The 27,934-nt window shown below is 38.9% G+C and overlaps 1 protein-coding gene across 18 annotated transcripts in view; it reads left to right on the top strand.

Annotated features, from left to right (window-relative positions):
* LRMDA (leucine rich melanocyte differentiation associated) overlaps positions 1-27,934 on the top strand; it is a 684,296-nt gene that overhangs the window by 581,188 nt on the left and 75,174 nt on the right. For 13 of the 18 annotated variants that reach the window (XM_064145514.1, XM_064145516.1, XM_064145515.1 and 10 more), the window contains 2 exons: positions 2,766-2,850; positions 3,804-4,026. In XM_064145514.1, coding sequence (XP_064001584.1) covers positions 2,766-2,850; positions 3,804-3,907 — 189 coding nt within the window. In that variant the 3' untranslated portion in view covers positions 3,908-4,026. Of the gene's footprint in view, positions 1-2,765; positions 2,851-2,933; positions 3,296-3,803; positions 4,027-27,934 lie in introns of those variants that run through there. The other 5 variants (XR_010302630.1, XM_064145525.1, XM_064145506.1 and 2 more) reach the window with 2 other exon arrangements.

The following is a 27,934-nucleotide window of genomic DNA, read 5'->3' as shown; positions in this document are numbered from 1 at the left end:
CTAACTGAATGCTTAGCTGAAAGATAATGAGAACTGTTCTGTATTTGACAGGGAATTATATGCTGTAGATAAAATAACAGCAAAGCACCAATAAACAAACCCTCCCGTTCTTGCTTTCCCTAAAATGGGAAATAAAGCTAAATTGCCCCTTCACTCCAATATCCTTTTTAGAAGCTCTTGAATTTTGCTTACTCAGTAGGATATTGCTGAAAAGGCAAAGTCTCTTCCAGTAATTTTAGGAAAAGCTATCATCAAGCTGTCAACAGTCTAAACTGAGATTAAAAGTACCAAAGAGAAACCTTCACTATTATCAGAGACCCAAATAAGTCCTCTTGAATAGGCAGATAACATCTAGAGTGCATAGTAAGAGAGCACTTACTTCTCCAGCTTTTGGAGTGGTTTACAGGGATGAAGTCTTCTGTTAAATTTTAATTCTTGTCTTATCCAGAACAAGTCGGCTCAAAGGGAACAGTTGTGAACAGATGCCTATTCTTGGAATTCATTTGAACTGTCACATTGCTGGGTGTTCAGGGCATCTGTCTCATCCTCTGAGATGTTATGTGCTCTCAGCTCTTATTGGTCATTTCCAGTACTTCATGGTTCGAGGTAGATTGAGCTGCATGGTTACTGTTCACTAAAATCCAAGTATTACTCACTCTAGCTGAAGGTGAGAGTTGTACATATAGCATCACCTCTCTGAAAAGAAGGCACTCTGAGAAGGGTGTATTGTCAGTGATGGCAGAGTGTGCTAGATTTTCATGCATATCTGATAAGTACCATCCTTGCCATTTAGGCAGCCCTGTCTCTTTTAAGATGTTTGTTTTCACACATCATGCCTCTTCATGTTAAATGACCTGATTTTTGGTAAGGTCAAAAAGGGGACTGTAACTATGGTTTGACACAGAAATTGACAGTTGGTCTCTAACAGCAAAATCTCAGTATACTAATCAACTCAGTTACCTCTTAACATGTTAATACACTGTAACCTAGGAGTCAAACACCTGTGACAAAAACAACTTTCTAAGTTACAGCCCTTAAACTATTGCCATGATTGATCTTCATTTTTGTGGATTCCCGCTGTCAGGCTGGAAACTAAGATTTGAATTGGAATTTAAGGTTTTTCCTCTCCAAAACATTTCAGCCCAATTTTACAGTTTTATCTTAGCCAGGCATTGAAAACCTGGCTTGAATTAATTTAAATTTTTAAAATGTGTAAATTTTGAGGATATAAGTAACTGCAAAATAAGAAATAAGGTTGAGGTCGATTCCTTTGACTGACTTTAGTAGGTTATAAGACAATATATCTTAAGGGAAGAACCTGCAGAGGAGATAGCTACTGATAAAGATTCCTTTTAGCGATTTATCAGGAGTTCAAGAAATAGTTTAGCTTTTCAGTTTCTTCTATTTGCCTTATCTTTTATGTTAGAAAATTTCATGTAACTTTTGGTGAACATTGTCCTTTGTTTCTTATATTAAAACCCATCATCTTTTTATGTACCTTGCAATGGGAAGATTGTAAACATCCAGAGCAGACTCTATACCTAAAAATGCACATCTGACTAGCATTATATCCATGCACCTAACTTAATCTGCTGCTCTGAAATTCCAAAGTTGTGGCTTGTTTTGGCTTTATTTATATTGCTCCTTCCTTCAGATGAAACATCCAGCTGGGTGAAGATTAGGTAGTTGCAAAGCATGGTTCTGCAGTCTAATATTTTAAAATTGGAATAAGACAATATTGAATTTTTTATTATGGAAAATGATTTGGCTTTCCTTTCATCTCACTTAGCATTTTGCTTTTAGGGATTCTGAGCAAGTCTTCATGGTACTCACCTCTTTAAATGTTTTAGATTTCTGGCGTGGGTTTTAAAGTGTTTGTTATTGGCAATTCTATATGCTAGTCTACTCTGTTGTTGTTGTTGTTGTTGCATTAGAGGCATTATGACTTTTAAAAGATCCCTTCATTTAGCACATAGAACAGCACAATTAGGTTTTTTTCTGTAGTCTTGAGTAGGATATCTTAGCTCAACTTCCTATTTTCTGTCTCCTTACATGTGTAGTTGATGTGTCCGCATCATCTTACACGTGCTTACTTTCTTTGGGTAAATATTCATTTGTTTCACCAAGAGAAATTTTTTTTGGGGTTGTTTAGCCTGGAGAAGAGGAGGCTCAGGGGTGACCTCATTGCTGTCTACAACTACCTGAAGGGAGGCAGTAGCCAGGTGGGGGTTGGTCTCTTTTCCCAGGCAACCAGAAACAGAACAAGGGGACACAGTCTCAAGTTGTGCCAGGGGAGGTGTAGGATGGATATTAGGAGGAAGTTCTTCCCAAAGAAAGTGATTTGCCATTGGAATGGGCTGCCCATGGAGGTGGTGGAGTCACCATCCCTGGAGGTGTTCAAGAAAAGCCTGGATGAGGCACTTAGTGCCATGGTCTAGTTGATTGGATAGGGCTGGGTGCTAGGTTGGACTGGATGATCTTGGAGGTCTCTTCCAACCTGGTTGATTCTATGATTCTATTGTGGCCCAAAGATTTTCTGATAATAAACCATCAGCTCTATGAAAATATTATTTTAGCAGTGCTACCTAATATAAGTGTACAAATTCATGTGAAGGATTACAGGCAGCCTTAACAAAAACAAATTAAGCCCCTATGGCAGGTGACTCTCTGCACCTGTAACCACATCATAGCATTCCTCTTGCAGCTGTGTCTTTGTGTAATCACTGGCTTCCACTCAGAGTACTGATAATTGTTTTATCACACAGGCCTCCAGTGATGCTGCCTCTACCTCTCCAGTGATGCACTATACACCTCTGCCTTCAGGATCCAGAGACCTCACCAATCACAGAGGTAGGAACTAAACTTGTGTTGGTAAGAAGTGCTTTGCTGTAAGCCCCTCCTATGTTAGTTACTGCTGCACTGACACTTTACAGAGAACACTGTGCTTTTCAAGCACTAGATGAGAAAACCATACCTGTCAAGACTACAGATTTTAACTCATGTTGAATAGAATTTAAAGGTAGTCTACTGGGAAAGCAAGTAAGTCTATGGATAATAACTTTCAGTGATAGTTTTTGTGTATGAGAGAAAAATGTAATGAAATTAGAGTACTTCAGTATAGCTAAGTAGATGATTATATGCAGCATCAGTAATTGTGAGAGAATTGGTGAAATTTCTAATATTTGTAAAGAGAGAGCTTTTTGGCAGTTTAACAATTATAGTGCTGTAATTTTGATCTGTTAGCACATTTCCATTGCAATAAAAATGGATTATTCTCTGTTTTTCAACATTAAAAGTGGATCAATGTTCAATTTCCTCTTTTGCCAAACCTCAGAACTTAAAAAGCACCTTGGGCAAATTCTCAAATTCCTTCTACATATCTATGGAGAAAAAAGTTCAGGCAACCAGTGAAAAACTGAAGCAGTCAGGAAGGTTACTTTCCAAGCTGGTTTGCCTTTGCTGTACCAAGCAGAACTTTGTAAAGCTTGTGGATTTTTTCAGCTTTAAGCTAGAGCTTTTATTTCCCACGTTGGACATTGTCTCCATGTTGCTTAAGTAAACCATTTGTGTAGAGGCAGTTTTTATGTAGGACACTGCAATCAAAGCCAGTCCTGCATTTATGAATCGATGGTAGCTTAGTTTTAGTGTGTTCAAGTTCTGCAGCCCTTCAGAGGATTTGAGGCAGTTAGAACTTTCTTATTACTTGAAACCTTTTGAAAGAATCAGGCAGGCAATGAAACTGAACGAGGGTCTGTGATTCAAGTAGGAAGGGTGAAGACTGATTAGACTTTCTTTTGTTGCAGCCTCTATCACAGTTGTGCCAGGATTAAAGATAGGAGTGGATTTACATTGTGCATCCTGGTCTTGGTATAAATTGAAACCATGTAGTGGAAATCAGGTGTCCTGAAAGTGCTGTAACATGTTGTGTCCTAACATTGACTCTTGTAATGACTAATCATTTTTCATGCTACTCCCTCCTCCACCCTCCCCTCTTTCCCAAGATAGGTGCTTTGGCTTGGACTTTGAGGTAGGAATATTTGCGTTGAGGTTGGATTTCTGGTATTGAGTTAAATAGCTAGGGTCTAATAAAACAGTAACTCGAATGACAGAATATTGGAAATGCCTAAGTTGTATAAAAATACATAATAGGTATAATGAAAAGCCAGGCATTCTTAGACACATTTATTTAGATGATAGTGAACTAGAAGTGTGGCTTCATGGCTGGTTCAGGAACCAGATTTAGCAAAGGAAACATCAGTAGTGTTAAGCATCAAATTTGTGTACCTGCATTATTGATTGACTTCTCTAGCAATAAAGTAATTGTGTGGCTCTAGTCTTCTTATAAGCATGTTCACAGGGGGCATGTCCATGTCCTTTCAGAGCTGGAGCTTGCCAGGTCCTAAGTACCAGTCTTCACTAGGTTTGAGAATTCGTCTCCCTTACTATGAAAGGGGAAAATTATATTCCCAAAGTTATCAGCCTTTTACCCTTAGCTGTTCACACAGTTCTTTATTACTTTTGTCTTTGCTCTTCCCAGAAATATTCTGCTTCATATGCTAAATGTGCTGAAAATTTCCTTGGTGATTAAGCACAGTTATAAATAAAGTGAATGGAGAAAAGTGTCATCCAAAAAAAGGGTAATATTGGCCCTAAAATAGACATTGTTAGCATGATCCAATAAGTTTATATCTATATGTAAAATATATTCACCAGGAAATTATTATGAAAACTTTCCCAAATTCCAGCTTTTGTAAATAAAGCCTGTAACTACCTGCTGGCAGGGGCCATTAATTCAATCAACTCCTTTTGCACAAAGAAAAAGCTCTAAATTTACAAGTCCATAAAAGACTAATTGGACTCAATAGAAAAATCTTCAAGGAAAGAATGAAATACTTAAACATGCTATTTTAGGTTCTGGATATTCTTTTTTTACTTACTGAATGCTTTCAGTGTTGTAAAAAATGGTTGAATCAGCTGTTGCATATGTGAATATTGGCAGTTTTCAGTGTAAACTGGAAAGAAGAATGCTTTAAGTTTGCAAGTGCTCTTATTTGTCCCTGGAGAAAGTTATTTACCAGGATCTGAAAGTCTGGCAAATGGTTTGATACAGCTGTAAATTGATTGGGGGGAAACTAGGAGGGGGAGCAGGAGCAATGTGTTCAAATGGTAGTTTGATTTGGACGTTTCTCACTCTCTGGATTTGCAGGGAGAGCACAAGAATGCAATTCTGAAGTGTTGCACCATGCATCATATAGCCATCATGTTCATGCAGGATAGGATTTCCAGACAGGATGTGGTCTTTTAAAATTGACTTCATATTTTGTACAGATGGTACTCAGAAATGGTAGAAATCTCCTTCTGACTTTCAGAACCCACAGAAGCAGCATATGACAGTGAGGCATCAGCATAGAGTCATATGGATTAAGCACTGTGAATTTTACATCAAGTGTTGCGATGCTTCAGTGTATAAGTACATGAAGAGAGCAGTAAATACTGGATACATACTGTCTTGAGAAAGTTGCTTTGCCTTGCATTATTTTGTGGCTTAGACTAACTTTTTTAGGTTGAACTCTTAGTTGCTCCCACTGTACAGATCTTTTAGCAGGCCTTCTATGCGGGTTTTGGGTGCAAACCAGCCATATGACCTGATTCTTTATGACATCAAATTGCTGTCCCATTAGGCAAACTTTCCAAAGTGGTAATTGTCTAACTAGCTTTACTTTTGGCTTGATTCCAAATCAACAATCTCAAATTCCTCAGGGTTCTTCTTTGGTCTTTGTTAAACCAGCATTTTGCATTTCATTTTACATGGTTTTATACAGTTTTGGTCGCCAGGGATTTGCTTGTATGAAATTTGTACAATACTCCTACCCAGATAAACCAAAGTGGTTTAAAGCCATCTCTTCCTGTCAGATAGCATGCATCACTTAGTTTTAAATGTTGCTTGTATTATTCTAGTTTTCTTTTTTATTATTGTTGAAAGAAAAAAGGGCCCCACCCTGCTTTCTGCTTCTCCAGATATACCTTTAAGAAAAAAATGCCAGTTACTTATTGCTGTCTCTAAACAGAGAATGCTCCCAGTACACAAAATTAATGAAGTGTAGTGCATTTTAGTAGAAACTTGCTCCAAAAATTTTATGTCATTCTTTTCTAGTGGATTGTATGTGTGGTCCAGGTACCTTTCTGTTCCTTATCGACAGTTTATTAACTGAGTATATATAAAGTCTTAAAATAGAACTTTAATTATTTTGACATCAAATTCAACTATGTTAAGACATTTTGAAATCATAATACGTTAGTTTTAAAGGTGATTTGCTTGATACATGGAAAAAACAATCTCCACCCTCCATCCCTTCAGGTTGTGTATTCTTTTTTTCATAATGGCATCTTTGGTGAGGAAGTCCCTTTTGTTATGTGTAAGCATTCAAACTCAAATTGCCTTCTAGAAAGAGCAGTGCTTTCCAGTTGTTGGAGAAAACAGTGGTTTATCATTCTATCTCTTGAGAAGCAATATTACTAAATCATGACTATCATGAAAATCTGTTTTTCCCATACAGAAAAATGTGCTACATGCCCTTTGTTCAAACAGCTCTTTTATAACATTGTCTATTCCTTGATTTCCTTGAAAAGCCATTCATTTGCCAAAGCCATTTGGTTTCCAGTCATATTTTACAAATTACTCCTTTTCTTGTACTCCTGGTTCTGGGAAAAAACAGTGGTAAGTCTGCCCCACAGTGTAATGGTAAAAGGAAGAAGCAGTTTCCATTAAAAACTAAGCTTGTATTTATGTAAGTAGTTTTTAGAGCCTTAGCTTGGATTTATGCCAAGGTTTAATAGTTCCAATCTATCTGGCTTGTAAGAACTTCCTGAACAAATCCACCCTCCTGTTTTGGTGTTAACTAAGTACCTTAATTATCTAAGTGTTATGATACACACTGGCATTTCTCACTTTGTATTTGAATTAGGAATACCCACGTGAAAATTTGTTATTTATTCTACAAATATGTTTGAGTCAATTTATTTTTTCTGAAACAGTCTAATCTGAATTTGAAAGTCACAAACTGCATGCAAAAACAATGCCCAGAAATCCAGGAACAAGCAATGTTTAAGCTTCCTATTAACCCTCTGAGGCTGATTTTACAGAACATTTTGGGACAAAAGCAAAGGGAGTCTTCTTCTACAGTTTCTTTTTTTCTCTTTGGAAGCTTTCACATTCCTAAGCAAGCGAAAGCCTGTAGGCATGTAATCTATTAAGGACACCCCTAAACTTGATCCATTTGTTTGGGGTTTGTTTGGTTTTCTGTGATCAAAATTTGGTTTTGAAGGAGAAGAGGAGGCTCGGGGGGACCTCATTGCTGTCTCCAACTACCTGAAGGGAGGTTGTAGCCAGGTGGGGATTGGTCTCTTCTCCCAGGCAACCAGCAACAGAAGGGGACACAGTCTCAAGTTGTGCCAGGGGAGGTCAAGGCTGGATGTTAGGAGGAAGTTCTTCACAGAGAGAGTGAAAGGCATTGCAATGGGCTGCCCAAGGAGGTGGTGCAGGCACCATCCCTGGAGGTGTTCAGGCAAAATGGTTGACTGGCTAGGGCTGGGTGCTAGGTTGGACTGGATGATCTTGGAGGTCTCTTCCAACCTGCTTCATTCTATGAAAAGGGAGAAATTTACAGAGAGACAGAGGGAATAATATAATAGTTGCAATGTATGAAAGCCCCAAACTATCCTCCAGGGATTTACCTGTTCTACCTCACTTTTCTTAGCCTGCTTATATTCTTGAGTTCCCTTGCTCCTTCAAGAATTTGGTCTAGAGTTTTCGGCTAGTATTTTAAACCTTCTGAAGTAAAATTATAATATTGACATCCACTTCCTAATAATTAACATTAATACACAAAGTTCTTATTTTTGAAGGCACTCAACTCAATATGCATGCACTCTGAAAAGCCATGCTGTCTTTAAATCACTGATATAAAAAGAAGAGGAAATCAGATTGCATAAAAACTTACTTTCAGCAAGATAATTATCCTGTTTATATTATCATTACCATCTTCTCTGTAGTTGTTATTGACACAGTTGTTAGGTACTTATCATGTTTTCAAGAGTTTGAAATTGAAAAAAAAGTCACAAAGCAATTTATGTAGCAGCTTACCATAATTAGTTACTTTTCTTAATGTGAGCTACACTTTATGCTCATCATTGATTTTCCTGTATATCTGCATAAAGCAGCTCATTGTGTGCTGTCCAAAAAGAGGATGATGATGATGATGATATTATTATTAATAATAATAATAATAATTTGTGAGGAGTTAAGTTAATCTAAGGAATCTTAAACTTTTTTTTAACAAAAAGTGTCTGTATATAAGAACTGTTTGTTGGCTTACCTTAGGTGTCCTTTGAAAATACCCCAGTTTCTCAGCTGCATGATATTATGGTTGTGGTAGACTGCACACTTCTTAGACCATCTTCTGGCCATAAGGTGAATAACCTTAAAGCAAACAAAAAAAGTTCACAGTAGCATGGAACAGGCAAGATCAAATTTTCCAAGAGGAGAAACACCCAAATATAAGCTGTGACATTTCCTGTTAATGCCAGGAAATATGTCCCAACAATGAGTTTTGCTGTGCTCAAGACTTAGTCTTAAGGGGAATGAGTAGAAATTATTTTCTTTTGGCACTCTGGGAGAATACAAAAATAAGGAGTCTGTAGGAAAAGAAGTTTAAAAAACCCTCATTTGACTTGCTTGTATAGAATGAGAAAGTGAGTTCTAGTGCCTTGCTTCATTTTCTACAGAAAGCTTACTGCCTGTGCAGGTGAGTTGCCAAGGTGAGAGAAGACTTGATTTTGTTTTCCTATCTTAGCTTTCCTTACTCAGGTGGATTAGAGTCCTTGCAGTCTGGAGGCGAGGGAGTGTAATGTTACGTATTGAAACAGTTCTGATTTGAGCTGTTTCTGCTGCACTTAGAGAAAGGCACTGCTGGGTGACCCCTGCTTGTGTCTGTAGACCTGCTGAACCTTTCACGGTAAGAGGAGATGAGCTGTAGTCCTTCAGTGCTGCAGCTAATGTTGTACCTCTTATTTTTCTCTTCCGCGCTGCACTCTAGTTTACCTTGTCCTCAGTTTTTCTGTCATGTCTGTATTCTGGGAAGAAGAATGGCTAGATGGGATGAGTGAAAACATGTATGTGAGGAGAAGTGCTAGAAGGTATGTTCCTTTGTAGAGGAAGATGCCATAAAATGCTTCCATCTGATAGGAGAAGTCCACCTGTGGCATGTTCTCTGAGTCTGCAGATGCATTAGGCATGCAGTCCCATTTGTGTGACTGTGTGAATTGACACACAGTCAAAGATGTTGCCTTTCAAAGGAGTTGAGAGGTTTGGTAAGACATACACATGATCTGTTCAGCTCCTAGCTGTGGAGTGGTTTATCCCTGGCAGTCATGAAAGAGCTGATTAAGGAGTGTCTCACGTAGTACCTCTCCTTAGCCCTAACCTATTTGTTTCCTGGAATAGACACAACATCAGCAGCTGTGGTCTTTTCTGGACCTGTTTATCTCATTTGCTCAGTAGTGATACTCTCTGCCAGCACCTGGGTATTTTATTCTAAAGAACAAGACTTTTCCAAATGTGGATTCAATTGTGGTGGGATTTGAGTGTGACCTTGGCTAATACGGTTCAAGAAGTACATTTTCTGTGTCCCTGGATTCATGTTCTTGTAACTTAGAAGGTCAACAATTGTCTACCTCAACTTCAGCAATGCTTTTGACACTGTCTCCTGTAATGGTCTCATAGGTAGACATAGGAAGCATGGATTAGATGAGGGAACAGTAAAGTGGATTGGGAACTGGCAGAATGGAAGAGCACAGGCAGTTGTGATCGATAGTGCAGGGTCTAGTTGGATGTCTGTAGCTAGTGCTGCTCCCTAGGGGTCACTCTTGTCTAGTACCTTCATTGATGGCCTGGATGAAGGGACAGAGTATACTCTCATCAAGTTTGCTGATGATACAAAACCTGGAGGAGTGGCTGACACACCAAAAGGCTGTGCTGCAATTCAGCTTAGTCCTGGACAGACTGGAAAGTTGGGCAGAGATAAACTCTATTAATTTCAACAGGTGTAGAGTCCTTCACCTGTGGATGAATATAGCCACACACAGTACAGGTTAGGTATTGATCTGCTGGAAAGCAGTCCTACTGAAAAGGATGTGTGAGTCCTGGTGGACAAGTTCACCGTAAGCCAGCAATATGCTCTTATGGCCAAGAAGACCCAATGGTTCTTTGGGATGCATTAAAAAGAAGAGAGTGGCCATGACATCAAAGGAGGTTCTCTTCCCCCTCTACTCTGTCCTATTGAGGCCACACCTGTGGTATTGTGTCCAGTTGTGGGCTTCCCAGTTCAAGAGAGATGGGGAACTGCTGGAGAGAGTCCAACAGAGGGCCACAAGAATTATTGTGAGAGACTGAGAGACCTGGTACTCTTTAGCCTGGAAATGAGAGGGCATTTTATCAGTAGTTATAAATCTCTAAAGGGTGGAAGTCATGAGGATGGGGCTGGGCTCTTCTCACTGCTGGTTGGTGATAGGACAAGGGGCAATGAGTACAAACTAGAACATGGGAGGTTCCACCTCAGTGAGAAGATAAGTATCATTACTTTGACAGAAAAATGGAACAAACTTTCTAGTGGTTGTGAAGTCTCCTTTTCCTGAGACTTTCAAAACCTGCCCAAGCAGGTTCCTGTGTCAACTGATCTAGGCAAACCTGCTTTAGCAGGGGGTTTGACTTAGATGATCTCTAGAGGTCCCTTCCAACCCTTACCATTCTGTGACCAAGCTGACCAGAAGTAAGTCTGAGGAGGAGCACCTCCTTGATGGACTTGATTTGGCTGGAGTCAATTTCATAGTGCTGTGTTTTGCAGTGATGTAGCTGGGTGATGGTAATAAAACACTGTATTGGCTACTGCTGAGCCAACAACCAACATTTCCCACCCCTCACCCCCTTAATAGTAGGCTCAGGGATAGGCAAGATCTTGGGAGGGGACAGAGTCAAAGAAGGAAGTGTGGGGACATTCACTGGTGGTGTCTGTCCTCTGGAGCAACTGCCACACATACTGAAGCCCTGCTTCCCAGGAGCAACTGGAGATTGTCTGCTGTTGGGAAGCTGTTGCTTCCATGAGTAGCCTTTGCTTTTGCTTTTCACCCTATTAAATTGTGTCTACCTTCACTCACAGGCCTTTGGTTATATTTTTCCTCTCCCCTGTCCATCCAAGAAGGGGAGAGGTAGAGCAGCTTTGTTCGGCATATGGTCCCTGACCAGGAGCAAAACACTATGCTAGACTGCTGTGTCTCTGTGGGAATAGAATATGTGTCTTTGCAGCAAGATTTTAGAAGACAAAAAGAGTGTAATAAAGTTAACAAAATTTAGATTAAAATTTTATTAAATATAAGTAATTGGGCACAAAATTGCCATTCTGCATGTAGTGGGAATTAGGAGACTAGGACTCAGGCAGCCTTTCAAAGTTGTCAGCATTTTATTTTGTTATAGAGACTTTGATTTTTCCACAGTGAACATTCCCAGTCTGACTCTTAAAACCTTGACTGTTTTCCATATTTGTGCCACTCTTTCCATAATTTCTGAGGTTTTCATTATAACTTTTCCTGTATTTGCCAAAATGAACCTAGCAGCCTGGGCCCCAGTCACCCATACAAGCGTGACATGAGAAGGAATATGATTAATGAGGAAACAATTTTAACTTCAACATTTTTGGTAGACTAGAAAGTATCTAACGTTTCATAGCATAGCTCATTTTGTCATGCTGGCAGTAAGAAACCATGACAATGCTCAAACTCCAACAAGTGTGGCTATAAAGTGGCAGAAAAACATAGAAATCATTGGCTTCTATAACTGGAAACTTGGGATCTAAAATCTTTAGGCATTTTGGATATCTAATGATGCAATGAATCTGAAAGTAGCAATTAAGGGCAGGGGGGAAGTCTAGTTAAGTTGCCACTTGGCCATACAGTCTTTTACAATAAAGAAGATGAGTCACGAGCTACAATATTAAAGCTCTTCCAGAGAAATCAGGTTCCAAGCTTACAAAGTGCTGTGCAAATGCAGTCTCGTGAGAGATCCCAATGTTTAGAGGTCCCCAAGCTTAGTTAGCACTCCAGCTTAGCCTGGTTTTGCAGGAGTCCTCCAATGTTATCCTTGAGGCATTTTTACAACCTCGTTGGAACAAATAAACAAACATCTGGAATCATGTGGTACATTTAATTAAAAACTTTTTGTTTGGCCAGAAATAGTAAAGTCATGAAAAATTGCCTGTCTCCAAGCTCAGAAAGTCCAAATGATGAAGCTGTTGGCTACAGACAGTTTTACAATGTATTGAAATTCATAGATATGCACACCTGCTGCAAGCCTCCCCCCCTACTTGATTTTGATTCATAACTGTTAATGAGTGTGTAGTGCACAGATTGTAACCCTTGTTTAAATGGGAATTTACTGTTTTTAATAACATATAGACATGTGTTGCTGCTTTCTGTATAGTCTGCACTGTTCTGTAGTACACAGACAGGTTCAAGTGTTACACAGTTGCCTAAAAGAAATATTTTTACAATACAGGTTCCATTTAAATATTTTATCTTAGGAGCATGTTTTAATTCCAGAGGCAATAAATATCTCCCCATCCTAAGAGTCTGTGTATCAAATGATGGAAATGTGGAAGATGGTCTTTTCTCATTAAAATTAGAATCTGTAGTGAAAGTGTTTCATTGAAGGGCATTTTTTTTAGCAAGATTTCAGGAGATGCTTCATGCACTTGCAGACAAAAGTGCTGGCTGCCATCTGAGATATGACTATGTGGTCACACAATATTCTACGCATCGGGATTATTGTGGGTGAAAACTAATTTGCCTAATAGAGTGCCACCATTGTGCTACTCCACAAAGACAGAACTTTGAACATCTGGAACATAGAATCTTATTTTTTAGTTTGTACATCTCAGGTTCTAAATAGCTGAACCCTCTGTTGAGAAAAAAAGGCAATGACATGCACACAAAAAGTACTACTGCACCTGAATATTGTTCACCATTCTTTATATTGCTTACAATTAAAATCATTTGGACATTCCATTACAAGCTGCATTTCTCTGAGGATTTAGACTACTTAGCAGGAGAGGCTAGGTGACCTTGGCCTCTGTCCTGCTGTTAGTGTTACTGAGCTGAAGGAAGAGGATGTGGGCGTCCCCAGAACAAAGTACTAATTCCCACATAGTGAATAGATGTAGGAGTCTACTTTAAAGTTGGGGGCAGAGGAAATTTCCTGCGTAGTCAGGAGGGCAGCCATCTGTATAGCAGCAATTTTATCCCTTTGTGTGTTTGTTCCTTTAGTGTGTACATCTTTCTAGAACATACATGCTTTTTCCAAAGCAAGGGCAGCCCAAAAGATGCAATGTATTTTGCACCTCTTTGTACCATGTGCGTTCTGTACTAGGAGCGGGTGAAGGCTCCTGGCTTTAATTTTTGCCTTCAAGAAAGAAAGGGGTATCTTTGTATGATTTCATTGCATGTTCTTATGCAAAAAGAGAAAGTTATTAACTTTTTATAGGATATCAATATTTGTATTCATCTTCTACTGATATCTTTGCTGATCAAAGTTGCTTTCAGATGTCTGGAAGGAAATGTTAAGTAGGTTGACATCTTCACTTTTTTTTTTCCTTTATTGTGATATTTTTGTGGTCTGTTAGTAGCCTCAGTGCTAGGAAAGTAAATGATAGACAGTACCATATCATCCCTCATTAGCTTCTTATGCCCTTAAGCAAACAGATCAAACCTGGGGAGAAGAAAGGGAGGAGACAAGAGAGGTAAACAGTAGGTGTAAATGAGTGACATCGTTTTGTGTCCCTTACCAAACCGGGGATGGTTGATCACTTCTTTTTGATATTCATTGTGTTGTTTTTTCAAGTTTGAGAGATTTTGAAAATAATTTCTGTTCACACAGGATGAAATTCTTTTACTGAATGATTGACAACATTGGTGGGGTTTTGTAAGACCATTTTAAGAAAGCTTGTCTATAGCTCTAAAGTGCCTAGTAAACCTAGGCAACCACCTGCAAGACCCCCCACCTGTGGCTGCATAAAACTGAAATAAAGAATGGAAAATAACCCATTGACTATGCACTTTCCCACCTACTGAGAGCAAAATGCAATGCAGTGCAGTTTTAGTACTTGCATGCCACTGGGGAAAACAGACTCCTAAAGTCGCCTGGTGAAACACTGGAAAGATCCAGCAAATTTGCGCTGAGCGCTGCGATATAAAACCGAAGGAGCCATAAGCTTTGCTGCTCAAGTGAAACACATTTGTACTGCAGTTCTGTTAGGGTGGCTACCAAATGTAATGATGGTAGTTAGCACAGGAGGCTGAAAAAATAGAAGTCTAGTGAATAAGAATCCTTTCACAGGATTTCCATTGTGGTCTGAGCTTCTTAATTTCTACAGTACTTCCTTGGCTACTCATTAAATTACAGCTGTATTCCTTACTACTAATCTCAGATCTCTTGAGAGAAAATTTAGGTCATTGTGGAAGCATTGAAATACTTCTCTGTAAGTAAAACTCAGTCAGCTGGCCACAGATTTTTGACCATCATATCTAGACAATAGTTCTGTTTTATATTGCATCATAATGAATAACTCCAAGCAGCTTGAGAGTTTGTGGACAGTGCGTTAGGAGAGTAACTCAGAAGGAGAATTAGTTCATAAGTGTAAACACATCCTGTAGTGCCTCAATAGATACTAGAATGCCTTCATCCAAACATTGATCTTGAGTATTATGATCTCATTTGCCAAATTCTACACAACAGTAGAATAAACAGAAGTTTATGGACAAATTCTATCCAAGACAAACTTTATTCTCTTGTAAAGTAGTTTAGATGTTTAGATTGATCATCATCAGTACAATTATTTTGGTGATTCTTGATTTGGAAATAGATTTGGAAATGCCTATGAACAACTAGGTGAGATCAAACTTCTCTAATGAGAGCTTGATAGATAGCATGTTTAAATTAGAAGGGGGAGGGTAGCAATGTGAATAGATCATATTGTAATTTCAGTAATCAAATGCACTGAAATATGTCATTGAAAAGATACTTATGAATCTTAAATCTTAGGATGGCTGTCAGATTTCTTTTAGTCTATGAACAATGACAGTCATAATTTGGAGATGAAAGACGGTCAGAGCTTCTGTCTCCTTGACAATCATTCCAATATTTAGACAAAAAAGCACTCTCTCACAGATTTCATTAGTCAACTCATCCATTTTACCTTTTCCCTCATGTGACTCTGATACCCCTTGAGAACCCTAGGCAAGCAGAATCGAGTGTTAACTCGCACAAATCTAAAAGACATTACATATGGATATGTAAAGCCAGTGGAACTTGGAGGGCAATCCCACAGATTGCTTCTATGAGCCAGGAAATAATGGGGTTGCATTTGATCAGTCTGGGTGTATTTCTGAGCAATTACAAAGCATTCTCTAACTGATTTAAAACCTCCTCCTACGTTTTCCTGCGTTAGTTGTATAGCTGACTGAACTTTTTCATGTTTTTAAGTTCATTTTTTCCCTTGACTTAGTAAAGAGAAGAAAAAACCATGAAAACTAGCAGGACTGAGATGGCTTGAAGAGCTGCTTTGGCTAGCAAACCAGGGAGAGTGATTCTGATTAACAAAGCTATCTCCATTTATGAAGTTTCTTTTTTGTGAAGTGTTTCTGGGCACTTACAATGCAATAATCTGTGGAGTTTGGCTAAGCACATGAAAAAAAGCTTTAAAGAATGGGGATTTGGAAAGCAGGGAAAGAAGGGAATTTGATCTAATGTCTTAAGGCAGGGAGATTTGGAGCCTTCAGTCACAATTAACAAAGGGTCTGGCACCTGCTGTCTCAGTCTCTGTATCTGTTTAGAGAAAGAAGGGAGGCTGTAGCCAGGTGTGGGTTGGCAAGCAGCAACAGAACAAGGGGGGACAGTCTCAAGTTGTGCTGGGGGAGGTATAGGCTGGATGTTAGGAGGAAGTGCTGCCCAGAGAGAGTGATTAGCCACTGGAATGGACTGCCCAGGGAGGTGGTGGAGTCACCATCCCTGGAGGCATTCAAGAAAAGCCTGGATGAGGCACTTAGTGCCATGGTCTAGTTGACTGGCTAGCGCTGGGTGCTAGGTTGGCCTGGATGATCTTGGAGGTCTCTTCCAACCTGGTTGATTTTTCTTGTGTTTCCTTTTCTTGACTTCAGCCCACTCAGAATGTGAATACTTGTGTGGCAATAGTGTGCCACATGCATTCTTGACTCAGGTGAGAGTAATAGGGAATGGTTGCTCACTGAAGTTCATCAGATAATTGCTGCCTTTTCTACCCTCCCTCCTCCTTTTTCCCCCTTTACATCGGAAAGGTAGTTCTGAGAGAAAACAGTGGCGTTTATGATACTTATCACAGCATGTTTATTACAAAACTTACCAGGTTTCATAGTATTTACTTGTTTTTATCTGCTACTGATGTAAATAGCATGTCTGCTGAAAAGTCAGTGCTGGCCACTACTGTTTCTTACTGACATGTGTTTTGCTTTGGAGAAAAGCTGAAGGATTTGGGTGCTGCTCCCCTTACTTTAATGGTCATGAGGATGCATTGCTTTCTCCTTTTGAAAACATAAACGAGAGCAGTGTTCTTTTGTAGCTGTATTGCCAGCTTACTTGAGTATGGTGAAGCATGTATGCAATGAGATGTTATTCATAGTCCAGTGCATTTACTTGGATAAAAGGTCAAGAAAGGCAGTGACTAAAAGAAAGAAATTACTGCTTTCCTTTTTGTATTTGCAGCCAAAATGTTTGTGACACTGTGTGGACTATTGTATCCTAATTTTTGGTCTATGGACTTAATAACTGAAATCCCCCATCCAATACAAATGCTTACATAAAAGGTATATATACTTTGTAAACAGTCCCTCTCCATCCTTCTTGTAGGCCCCCTTCTGTTACTGGAAGGTCCCTATTAGGTGTCCCCAGAGCCTCCTCTTCTCCAGGCTGAATAACCTCAGCTCCCTCAGCCTGTGATCATAGCAGAGGTACCTCAACCCTTCTCTGGATCTGAACCATCAGGTCCATGACCTTTCCATATTGAGGGCTCCAGACCTTATTGGTATGTCCTTTATTACTGCTGTCTAGAAAGTGCTTATTTCCATGGTGTCAAGAGTTGTCTCTCCTGTCTGGACCATTCTGACTTTCCTATGTCACTTATCTTCTCTTTTTGCAATGTGGCAATATATTTATACGTGTTTAAAACTTCCCACAGGATAAAATGAGCATATTAAGTATGGTTGCAAGCACTGTATATTCTTTGCAGCCTGTGTAGTTCAATGCATAGTTGTTAATCCTGATGAATAAAGCTCACACAGTATTAAATCAATAAATGAAATAGGTGAGAGAGGATGTAGACAGCACATGATTATTAAGAGTGCTGGACATGTGATGTTATCCTTCAGAACACATCCCAGAGCCTTCAATAGAGATAGGATTCAATTTTCAAAGTAGCCTGTAGTTTCATCTAAATCATATGGATCTTTCTGGGTGAATGTCCTCTCTAGCTGTTGAGGGGGTTTGGTGATGTACAACTTACATTTTAATAAATGGGCTTAATGTGCATATGTGATATAGTGCCATTAAAAAGAGTTTTTATTTTGCTAGCCACCCCTGGTTTTGCAGCAGCCTTTCTTTTCAGCAATCCCAAACCACAGTTTCAGCAAAGCAGCAATACCATATCATCTATGATTTAGTCTGCTCAAACCCACTCTTCTCCAAAGGTATTGTGAAAAGTATGACAGCAGCCTAGCTCAGCTTTAATGGGTGGATGATGAGCAAGCCAAAGGGTTTTTTTCATCAAAGCACAAGTTTTTTCCTGTCCAGTAAGCCCCAAAATGATCCACACTCTACTTTTCTGAGTTGTTCAGAAAAATAATTAAGTGCTACGTGATCACTTGTGATGCTGTGTCATTTCTTTGCTGAAGCCGATGCTGGTGTGGCTATGAACTAGTACAGCGGAACAGCTGTTTATCAAACTAGTCCTGAAGGTTTTCTGTGGCAGGGGAAATGGGCATACTTATCATACCATTTCCATGGAAAAAGATGCATGTGCTTAGATGTAGTAAAAATTCTAGCACACTGTTCTAAACTTGACAGAACTAGTCCAGCACATAATCCAGACTAAAAGAGGAACTGTAGCATTTGAACGCTAATTCAGTGCCGATCAGTTCGTATGCAAAGACCACGTTTAAGATACTGCAAACCAGGTTCCCTTAGTAAATGCTAGGCAAGCTATGGCATATATCCCGACCCTGGGATATGAGCAAAGTCTTTATCTGGGGTCCAAGCTACGGTTCCATGATTTGCTGTCTCTGCCCAGTATAACAACTAGTGGTTCTTGCATGCATTTCTGATTGATGAGGTATTGAGGAGGATTTGGAAAACTGAAAAACTATATTATTATAAAGATTACAGAACACTGGGAAATTGAGCCAGGAATGTACCTATAATTTAGGGTAAAGACTAATAATGTCTGCCCATAAAAATAAATAACCATGATGTTAAATAGAGTGCAGATCATTTACACCTTGAGTCTTTACTCAGATTTCGTGCCAGTAAAGAAATGTGGTAATAAGCTCTCATGTTTTTAGCCAAGAAGAGTTTCTTATGCACAAATTTTATTTGTTTTAAGTAATTTGAATAGTTCTGGAAATATTTAGGAGCATGAAGGGGACAAGAGAAGGAAGAGGAAGACAGAAATCATAAGAAGTCTGAAGTACTTTGAAGAAATACTTTCTGTTTGGGATCATCCTTGATCATGTTTTCTTCTTTTTCACCTTGCTTCTGATACCTTCATAGCTGATAATGCCATTCAGAAATCTGTTCTGAGCAGATGCAATTAGTTCAGTTCTGCTCAATGAGAAATAATCTTTGCTCACTGTACACATGCAAAATGGATCTGTCTGATTACTGGCCAGTTCTTATCATGGACTTGAAAGTTCTCTCTTAGCTTGTCCTCACCAATCAAAAATAAAAATAATTTGTGTGTCTTTTTTCCCTTAGGGATATGTTATGGCTGGACAGGGCTGGGTGCTAGGTTGGACTGGGTGATCTTGGGGGTCTCTTCCAACCTGGTTGATTCTGTGATTCTATGATTTGTGCTCCAGACTGAAGGTTAGCTTTTCCTGTACTCCCAAGGAGAACAAAGTATAAAATCAGCTTTCATAACTGAGAAATACAAAGTTTCTGTCTAGTGTGTGGTCTTACTTGTTGCTTCTGCATTATCACAGAAGAATTTGTCTGATAAGAATTGCCACGAATCTGGTTTTAAATAATGTTCATCCCTGTCAGCATTTATTCACAGCTCATCCTATAACCAGGTTGTTCATAAGATGGTGGAGTCTGTATGTGCTCATTGACACTGAAACCACATTTTGCAGCTTCCTTCATTTTCATTCTTGAAGCTTCATAGAATTCTTAAAGTTAGCTGTGTGTTTAACATTGCAGACCAGTGAGTTCCATCTTATGTACTGATTCAGGCAGTTTACAAATCACTTGGTTGTCATACTGTTGTGTGAGAATGTTTGTAGACATCCTTTTTCTCTCTGCCTAAATTTATTAAGCCATAGTAAAAGGAAACTTGGAAAGGAACGTTTCTAGTAAAATGTTACTTCAGTGAGAAATGGAACGGTCAACAGCTTTCTCCATACTTCGAGTTCCCAAAACAAGAAGGAAATTTATCCTCTCCACCATGATATAAACTAGCTGCAAAGTTGATATTCACCATAGTAATTCATCAGATGTTTTTTGTGAGGTATATCTGGCAGGGCTTCTTGGCATCAGCCTTTGAAATGCTGAGTTCTTGCTTTCTCTGGGAACAAAGTGACTCTCCTTATTGCACATCTGGAAGGAATGTTGCTGCCTTTTTGTTTCAACAGTGAGAGCCTGTTAGAACAGCGATTTGACCTCTGTAAACTGTGTGCTAGTATCTTCAGAATCTTAGGATGAAAGAGGAGAAAGGGCTTTATTTACAATACTTTCATGTTGCAGTTTCTAATTGTAAACTATAAAATAATAATTGTTGCCTAATAATAACAATGGGAGCATAAAAATAGCAGAGAAGATTTATTAAGTGTTATGATTTCAGTAACTATATGAGTACTTTACAGGGACTTTCATGAGGAGTGAGAGGCTAAGTTCTCTTGGCATATTTATTTAATGTGTGATAACTCTGTTGTGTTATTTAACGTCATCAGGCACTCTGGTTAAACAAATCATAGTTGCTTGCTTCAGTTGGCTATAATTGTCCTTTTTAATGATCTAGGAAGCCTAGTGAAAAATCAGATTAAAAAAAAAAAAGTAAATTTCAGATTTTTTAGCAGTGAATTTAACTACTAGGACATGTTCCCCCCTAATATGCACTTCTGCATTCTTGTTTCAAAAAAAAAACATAATTCTTTGCTGAAAAAATTAGTTAAGAATTTTTATGCTTAATTATGTGAATTATTTATTCCAATTAAAAAAACCCTCTGAATTCAGTTTACTGAGGTAAAAATAATTATCTCAAAGCTAAGCCTCCTTTTTGTGAAGGGCTTTTTATTTTGTTTAATAGGATCAATTAAATTACTTACAATAATCCAGCAAAATAGCTGAACTGTCACTTAAATTCCATCATGTGCTTTTATCTACTCTGCCCTGGGGAGACCTCATCTTGAATACTGTGTTCAGTTTTGGGCTCCCCAGTTGAAGAGGGACAGGGATCTGCTGGAAAGGGTCCAGTGAAGGGCTACGAGGATGATGAGGGGACTGGAAGGCATGGCTTCTGAGGAGAGGCTGAGGGACCTGGGGCTGCTTAGTCTGGAGAAAAGAAGACTGAGAGGAGATTTGATCAATGTGTGTAAGTATCTGAGGGCTGGCCAGGAGTGGGGGGACAGGCTCTGCTCACTGCTCCCTGCGACAGGACAAGGAGCAATGGGTGTAAATTGTAGCCAAAGAGGTTCTGCCTCAACACAAGGGGGAACTTCTTTACTGTAAGGGTCACAGAGCACTGGAACAGGCTCCCCAGAGAGGTTGTGGAGTCTCCTTCTCTGGAGACTTTCAAGGCCTGTCTGGATGTGTTCCTCTGTGATCTGTGTTAGATAGGATTGTGCTGCTCTGGCAGGGGGATTGGACTTGATCTCTTTGGGTCTCTTCCAACCCCTAACATCCTGTGAACCTATCATCTTTTGCTGAAAGTGGATGGCTTCAAGGATATGCCACAATGACTTACTGAGTAAGAGACTATTTATTGGAACACAGTTTAATGCTGTTTGCAAGCTTTGTGTTAATAAAAATCTAGAAAAGACTGAATTTGGTTTAATATTTCAATGAAAAATAGTATAAGGCATAATGCCAACAGGAGATGCATTAATTATCCATAAACCTGTGGTATCCAACTAGTTTTAGACATGATATGAAATCTTTGCTTTATGCTGGCCAATATTTCTAGCATGAGTTTCCATCAATAAGTGCAGGATATACTAAACTGTTATTAATCTGCAAGGAAGGAACTAAAATCTGAGGAAACCCAGGATCAGATTGCTGTTCAGCAAGAACTTCTCCTTTAGGCATTAAATTTTAATGCAATATTGTGGCTTGTTGTTTGGTTGGGATTTTTTTTGTTATCAAACCAAGCCAGGAGTTTTCTGTTGGTGGTGTGGACTCCAGTGGAATGTTTTTGTTTTACTAATTAGAGATAAAATAACAGCCATCTTTTATGAGAGGGAGCCTTCCAATTCTGATTTAGTCCCCCCCACATCTCACCGTTCCTGACCAGAGGCCTTTGCATAATGGCAAAGAATTATTTGCATAATGGCTTAATAAATATCTAATAATATATAATATATTATATAATATTCAATGTTTGCACCCATCCCTTTGGGCTCTAACACTGTGTCCTGGGTTTTCCCTGTTTGGAATGACGTGTTTCATCTAGGAAGGCTTGGAAACAGGACTGCTGTTCTATGCAGTATGATGTGACAGAGGACAGCACATGTTTCTGTGGAATTGTATCCATTAGGCCATTGCTCTGAGACTTGCATTCCTAAACTCTTAGTCTCTCTCTGAACATTTTGCCTGAAGTGACTCATCTGAACTAAATTCTGAAGACCTTAATAATTCTTTCTTCAGTAGTACTTTGATATCAATGCATCAATATGGAGCATACAGGCAATATGTTGACTGTTTTGAGAACGTGAGATCGGTAGGTTTATTACAGTCCCTTCAGACTGCAAATTCTCATGGAGTAGCTTGATCGCTGTGGATTCCATGACTGCTGATCTCTTATGTAAGGCTGTTATTTTAACTATGTTTCACATTCCTGCAAAACCCAGAAAATTTCCTTTTCCCTTTTTGAAAGCTTATTAGAAGCTTGGTAATAGGAAACATGCACTGGAGTAAAATCTGATTATTTTACCAAATATTCCTAATGTATTCCCCATTAATTTTATCCTTGGGCTTCCCTCTTGACATAGTTAAGGGGGTTTTTTTAGTGTCTTGTACAGTGTTAATCTTGTTGGAATTCGGTGTTTATCGCACCTAAAGTAGATATTAAGTGTGACATTCCAGAAAGGATTATCACCTTCTGTCATCTAGCTAAGCAGAAGATAGACCTTTTCTTTTCAAAGAGAGAACGGACAAATGGGGCATTTCAGGTTTCAGATCATACTGCAGCCATCACCCGTGGAAAGCAAGGAGGAACTTTCTGCAGACATCTGCAGAGATACATCCAGAGGCAGGTTGTGTTCCTTCCAGCATTTATCCTTACAGGAACATAATGGACAGCCAGTGAGACTCAGGATGATGTTTAGTACCAATTCTTTATTTTCTTGATCTGTATATAACTCATTAAAGAAATTACACACCTTTCCCTGCTTCATCTGAAATAGATAGCAACATCTAGGGTAAAGATAGAGCAGTATGTTCCCCTGTGGAAGTAATAGCACTTATTCCATGAACCTTATAAAGTTTTATGGCTTCCAGCAGGGGTACTCAAACAATGCCTTCAGCCATATGTGGCCCGCTAGACCAATTTGTCCATCCTCTGTTCTGTTTCTGGCTGCTTCCTTTCTCAGGAGCCTCTCCGATGCTGGCACGGAGTACATTGTAGCCCTGATAAATTGTTCTGGCAGCCACAGCCCGTTCCTGGCTAGGCTTTCTCCCCTGAGCCCTTCAGGAACGGGCAAAGACTTTGCTGTGTAAATGTGCTATAAAGTTAACACTTAGAGCCTGAACCTGCTGCTGATACACAGATTACTTTACCATAGTATGTATGAACCAGAGACCTGGTCGTGTGACACAAGACTCGATCTAGCTAGGGCCAGCTGCTGCCACGCTAAAGCTGGCTGAGTACTTCTGGTTCAGGGAGCAACCAAAAGCTGGACTTTCTAGGAATGCATTTATTGTCCTCGTTTTCCACCCTAAAATTAAAGTTGTGATGTGGTGTTTGAAATCTATTTTAGTAAATTCTTAAAGCATTAAAGACAATCAAATAAATTCCACTGGCATTAAAAATGTGAATAACGAATATTTACTGAAATTATTACATGTCAACAGTTCAATTTGGAGTAAGGTATTTTAAAACTGGTGTGGAGCTCTGAACTGTTGGTTTGCTAATGCTTTCTCATAAACATTTCAATATTATCATCCAAACTTTTGAAGGAATCTTGCTGAGTCATGAAAGCAGCCTAAAAATGGTAGAACTTCATCACACCCAGGCATCATTTGAATCAAAAGTTCTTTACTTTCCTTTTTTTTTCCTTTTCTTTCTTTTATAACAGTAATTTTTAAAAAAATCTTTTTAATCACCATTTAGGGATTCTCCTGGCTTTATTGTTTTGGTATAAGGACAATCTAAAAGTTATTTCTGAGTTATGATGCCAACGTTTACACTTTGGTTTGGCTTTTACTACTTTATGGATAAAGGTAATTAGCTAAGGGCCGTTTCAAATACATTCCTCTCCTAGAAGTATAATGCTAAGTTGGTTGTTTATTGTTTATAGTAGTCAAGTACCCTATGTGAAAAAAAATCATAGTCATATTGGATATTTTAAAAATATGAGTAAATTTATGTTTAGGACACTCAAAAGAATAGAACCATCAATGGTGCTTTTGTAGTCAAACAATGTAGCAATGAATTTTTGCCTCATATAGCTGCTCCAGCCACTGTGCTCATACCTGGACCAGCAAAAACTTTGGTAAAGAACTTTTAGCTGTTGATGAGGAAAAAAAAAAAATAGTGAAAATTAACATTGATCTCTAAATGCTGAGCTCTTTGGGTTTTGGTTGTTTTGTTGTTGTGGTTTTTTTCCTTAGGGATTTTTTAAACCTTTTTAGTTTAAACTATTCTCCTAGTTGTGTTGTGTAGTTAATCCTTTCATTTATTCCTCTAGATGTAGAATGTTTGAACATGAAGTGATCAAATATTAGTGAAAGCCTAATAGTAAATATTCCAGTAAATGGAACTTGTTAGCTGCAAGTAGGAAAAGAATAGATCTCTGTATTTCACTAGTATTTTTCCCCACTTTCAAAGGATGATATCTATGAAGGATGCAAAGTATGAGCATTTCTCACGATATTCAGAAGTCTATCTATAAAGTAGAACATAGTTTGGATACAAAAATATAGATTGACTTGTGAAGCAAATGAAAAATCACAGATCTTTACAATAAGGTGGAAATGTACATTTTATTAAAGCATCAATACAAACATTGATCTTCTGTCTATAGTCTCTTAATTGCTGAGGAAAGTATCTTTGGATTAGAGCTTTCATGGCCATGTCATACTCACTGGAACAGGGTAATGACTTAATCTGCCTGAGGAATTATCCCATTGTAATTTTCGGAGAGATGTTAGGTATTTACCTACAAGGTATATAAATTGAGCAGTGAAAAAGATGATGTTCAATTCTTAACTTTCTTCTGCTGGTTATACTTCACCAAATGACATCAGATGTAAAGAAAGTTCAGTTGAGTTTTCATGCTGGAGTGTTTGGGCACAATTCTGGTGAACACGAGTGTAGTGTGAATTGCATGTTGACTTCTTTACTTGGACCCAAAGGAAAAATAGAGATAAATTATAGGAACATGAGTCACTCATTTTGTGAAATTCCAGATGCTGCCTAAATTTTCCTTCCACTTGTCCTTTTCCTTTGTATTTGTCTGCTCTTTGGATTTGCCCCACAAGTTTTTGTCTTGTTGACATTTGCTTAGTCCAGTCCTGCAACACTGCTTCTCCATTTGTCTCTGCCAGATATTCTTCTATCACTTGGCATCCTAATCCTTAATGCAAGATTTGAGTTCTAGAAGCCTCTTAGGATTTTTCCATTTATGATGGGGAAAAGTATTTGTGAAGCCACAGGGGAACTGGACAGGCTAAAACCAGAATTACTCTGGAAAACAGACTGAAATTTTGAGAGGAAGTGAATAGTTTAGTCAAATTCACAGAGACAAACCTAGAACATGTATGTATGTGTCACGACTCCCACTGATATATGTGAGCATGAACAGGAAAATTAGGAGCTTATAATATGATAGGCCTGGAAAATAAAGCTGGATTTGCTTGGGACTGGGTATATGTAACCCCTGTATTACCTTACCACAACTGTCTCCAAGCGATCTGAATGTTTTAGTGACTTTGTTTAATCTATCCTTAGTTATCCTGACACAGTGACAAAATATGAGTTGTGTTATGAATGGATATTGTAATTTCTGTCATGCTGATTTCAAGCTTTCTGTTTTGTGTGGATGAAGATGAAATTCTAGAGATAAACCTACAAACCACCAACCACCCACCCCACCCAAAAAAAAAAAAAAAGAACAGCCCACAAACTCCAAGAAGAAGAAAACATGTGCCAAAGGCTTATTTGACAAACTCAAGACCTGTAGTTGTATGTCAACTAAGTGATGTGAAAATGTGTATCAGGTAATATACAGTAAAGAAGTTTCTGTTGTTGTTTTTCAAGTGTCCCTCTCTGGAGAGAAGTTCTGGTGAGTCCAAAGCTCTCTTTCTGCTCTTGGTGGTGTTTTGCTACAATCAGGTTTTCTCTAAATATACTGTCCCCTACAGGTTAAAGTGATTTACTTCTATATTTTGGACATCTGAGTTCTATTCTACTGTTGCCAGTGTGTTTTCAGCTGTGCCAAACCTTAACAGGTCTGTAGTTCCTTTATTGCATCAAAACGAAGACATTTATCATTTAGATTTATCATAGGACAGCTAGCCAGATGGTTTGGTATTTTAAAGGTGAACTGTTTGGATCTTGATTAGTTAAAGAAAAGTGTATCAGCTGCTCACTGGAGAGACGTTTTCTTTTTTTCTTTCATTTTTTTTCCCTTTTACTCTCCCTTTTAGTAATGCAGGAAGCATTAATATAATAGCAGATGTGGCATAGATTGGCATTTTAGAAAGGAAACCAAGTCATAACCGATTCTACTGATTGCATTCTAATTACAGAGTGACCTCCTGTTACTTTGAGTTGAAGCACCATTCATTGCAGACACGTGCTGATAAACAACATGCACCATAAATGACCCTTTAGAAGGGGCAATTGAAAGACTCAAGTTTGGAATTTTAGCTTATACCAAAGGCATTTCTTTTGCCAAGTGTGTAGTACAAGGCCAGCAGGAATGCATTTCATGATATAGAGGCCAGACTTATTGGGAACAGAGCCCTGTCAGATTTGAAATGCTTTCATTCAAGGTATATTTGGACCTTAAAGCATTATCTATCGTGATAGAGTAGCCATTGCAAGACACTGGGCAGATAAATGGAAGACTAGGCTTGTCTGTTTTCTCATTAAAGTTGGAAGAAGCTTCATCTGTTTGTGTTTTGGTACTTACTGTTAATGAACGTGAGAAGGGTTATCTGAGCCTGAATTGTAAATCAGTCTAGAAATCTCAAAAGACTATTTCCTCTGAAGTTTCTAGTAGTGCCTGATGTTTTTCAGAGTGGAAGCACTGTGTTCAGTTTGGGGCACTGCAGTATAAGAGAGGCATTTTTGTGCTGGGGCAGGTCCAGAGAATGGCAATGAAACAGGCAAAGATTCTGAAAAACGTGGCTTATGAGAAGTGGTGGTGGGAGCTGAGATTGTTTAGTTTGGAGAAGGCTAAGGGGATACCTTATCACTTTTCCACATCTACGTGAAGGGAGGTTAAAGTCAGGTGAGTGTTGGTCTCTTCTCTCAAGTGACTAGCAATACAGGAGAAAATGGCCTCAAGTTATGCTAAGGGAGGATTAGATTGGATAGTAGGAAAAAAATCTTTAAAGACAAAGTGGTCGGGCACTGGAACAGGCTGTCCAGGGAGGTGAGGAGAAAGTTCTTCACTGAGAGAGTCATTGGACACTGGAATGGGCTGCCCGGGGAGGTGGTGGAGTCGCCGTCCCTGGAGCTGTTCAAGGCAGGATTGGACGTGGCACTTGGTGCCATGGTCTAGCCTTGAGCTCTGTGGTAAAGGGTTGGACTTGATGATCTATGAGGTCTCTTCCAACCTTGATGATACTGTGATACTGTGGTTGAGTCACCAGCCCTGGATGTATTCAGAAGTTGTTTGGATGTGGCACCTAGGGATATAGGTTAGGGTGAACTTTGTAAAGTAGGGGTTTCGGTTGGACTTGGTGATCCTGAGGGTCTTTTCCAACCAAAATGTTCCTGTGATTATGTGTGATTCCATGATCTTTTTTTTTTCTGCATTGGTTGCTCTAATAAAAGGTATTAACATCTTGCTATAAATGATATCTTGCTTAGATCCTTACAGTCTTATCTTCAACCACACTACTTTTACAACAGGCAGTGGTGACATTTAAGTGAAAGACCAAATCTGATTGCTTTTCACGCGCTTAATTTTACTTAATTCATCA

This window comes from Pogoniulus pusillus, chromosome 6 (genome assembly GCF_015220805.1).
Source record: "Pogoniulus pusillus isolate bPogPus1 chromosome 6, bPogPus1.pri, whole genome shotgun sequence".
Lineage (NCBI taxonomy): Eukaryota > Metazoa > Chordata > Aves > Piciformes > Lybiidae > Pogoniulus > Pogoniulus pusillus.
The sequence above is the reverse complement of the archived record's forward strand: the minus strand, read 5'-3'. Positions and strand labels throughout refer to the sequence as shown.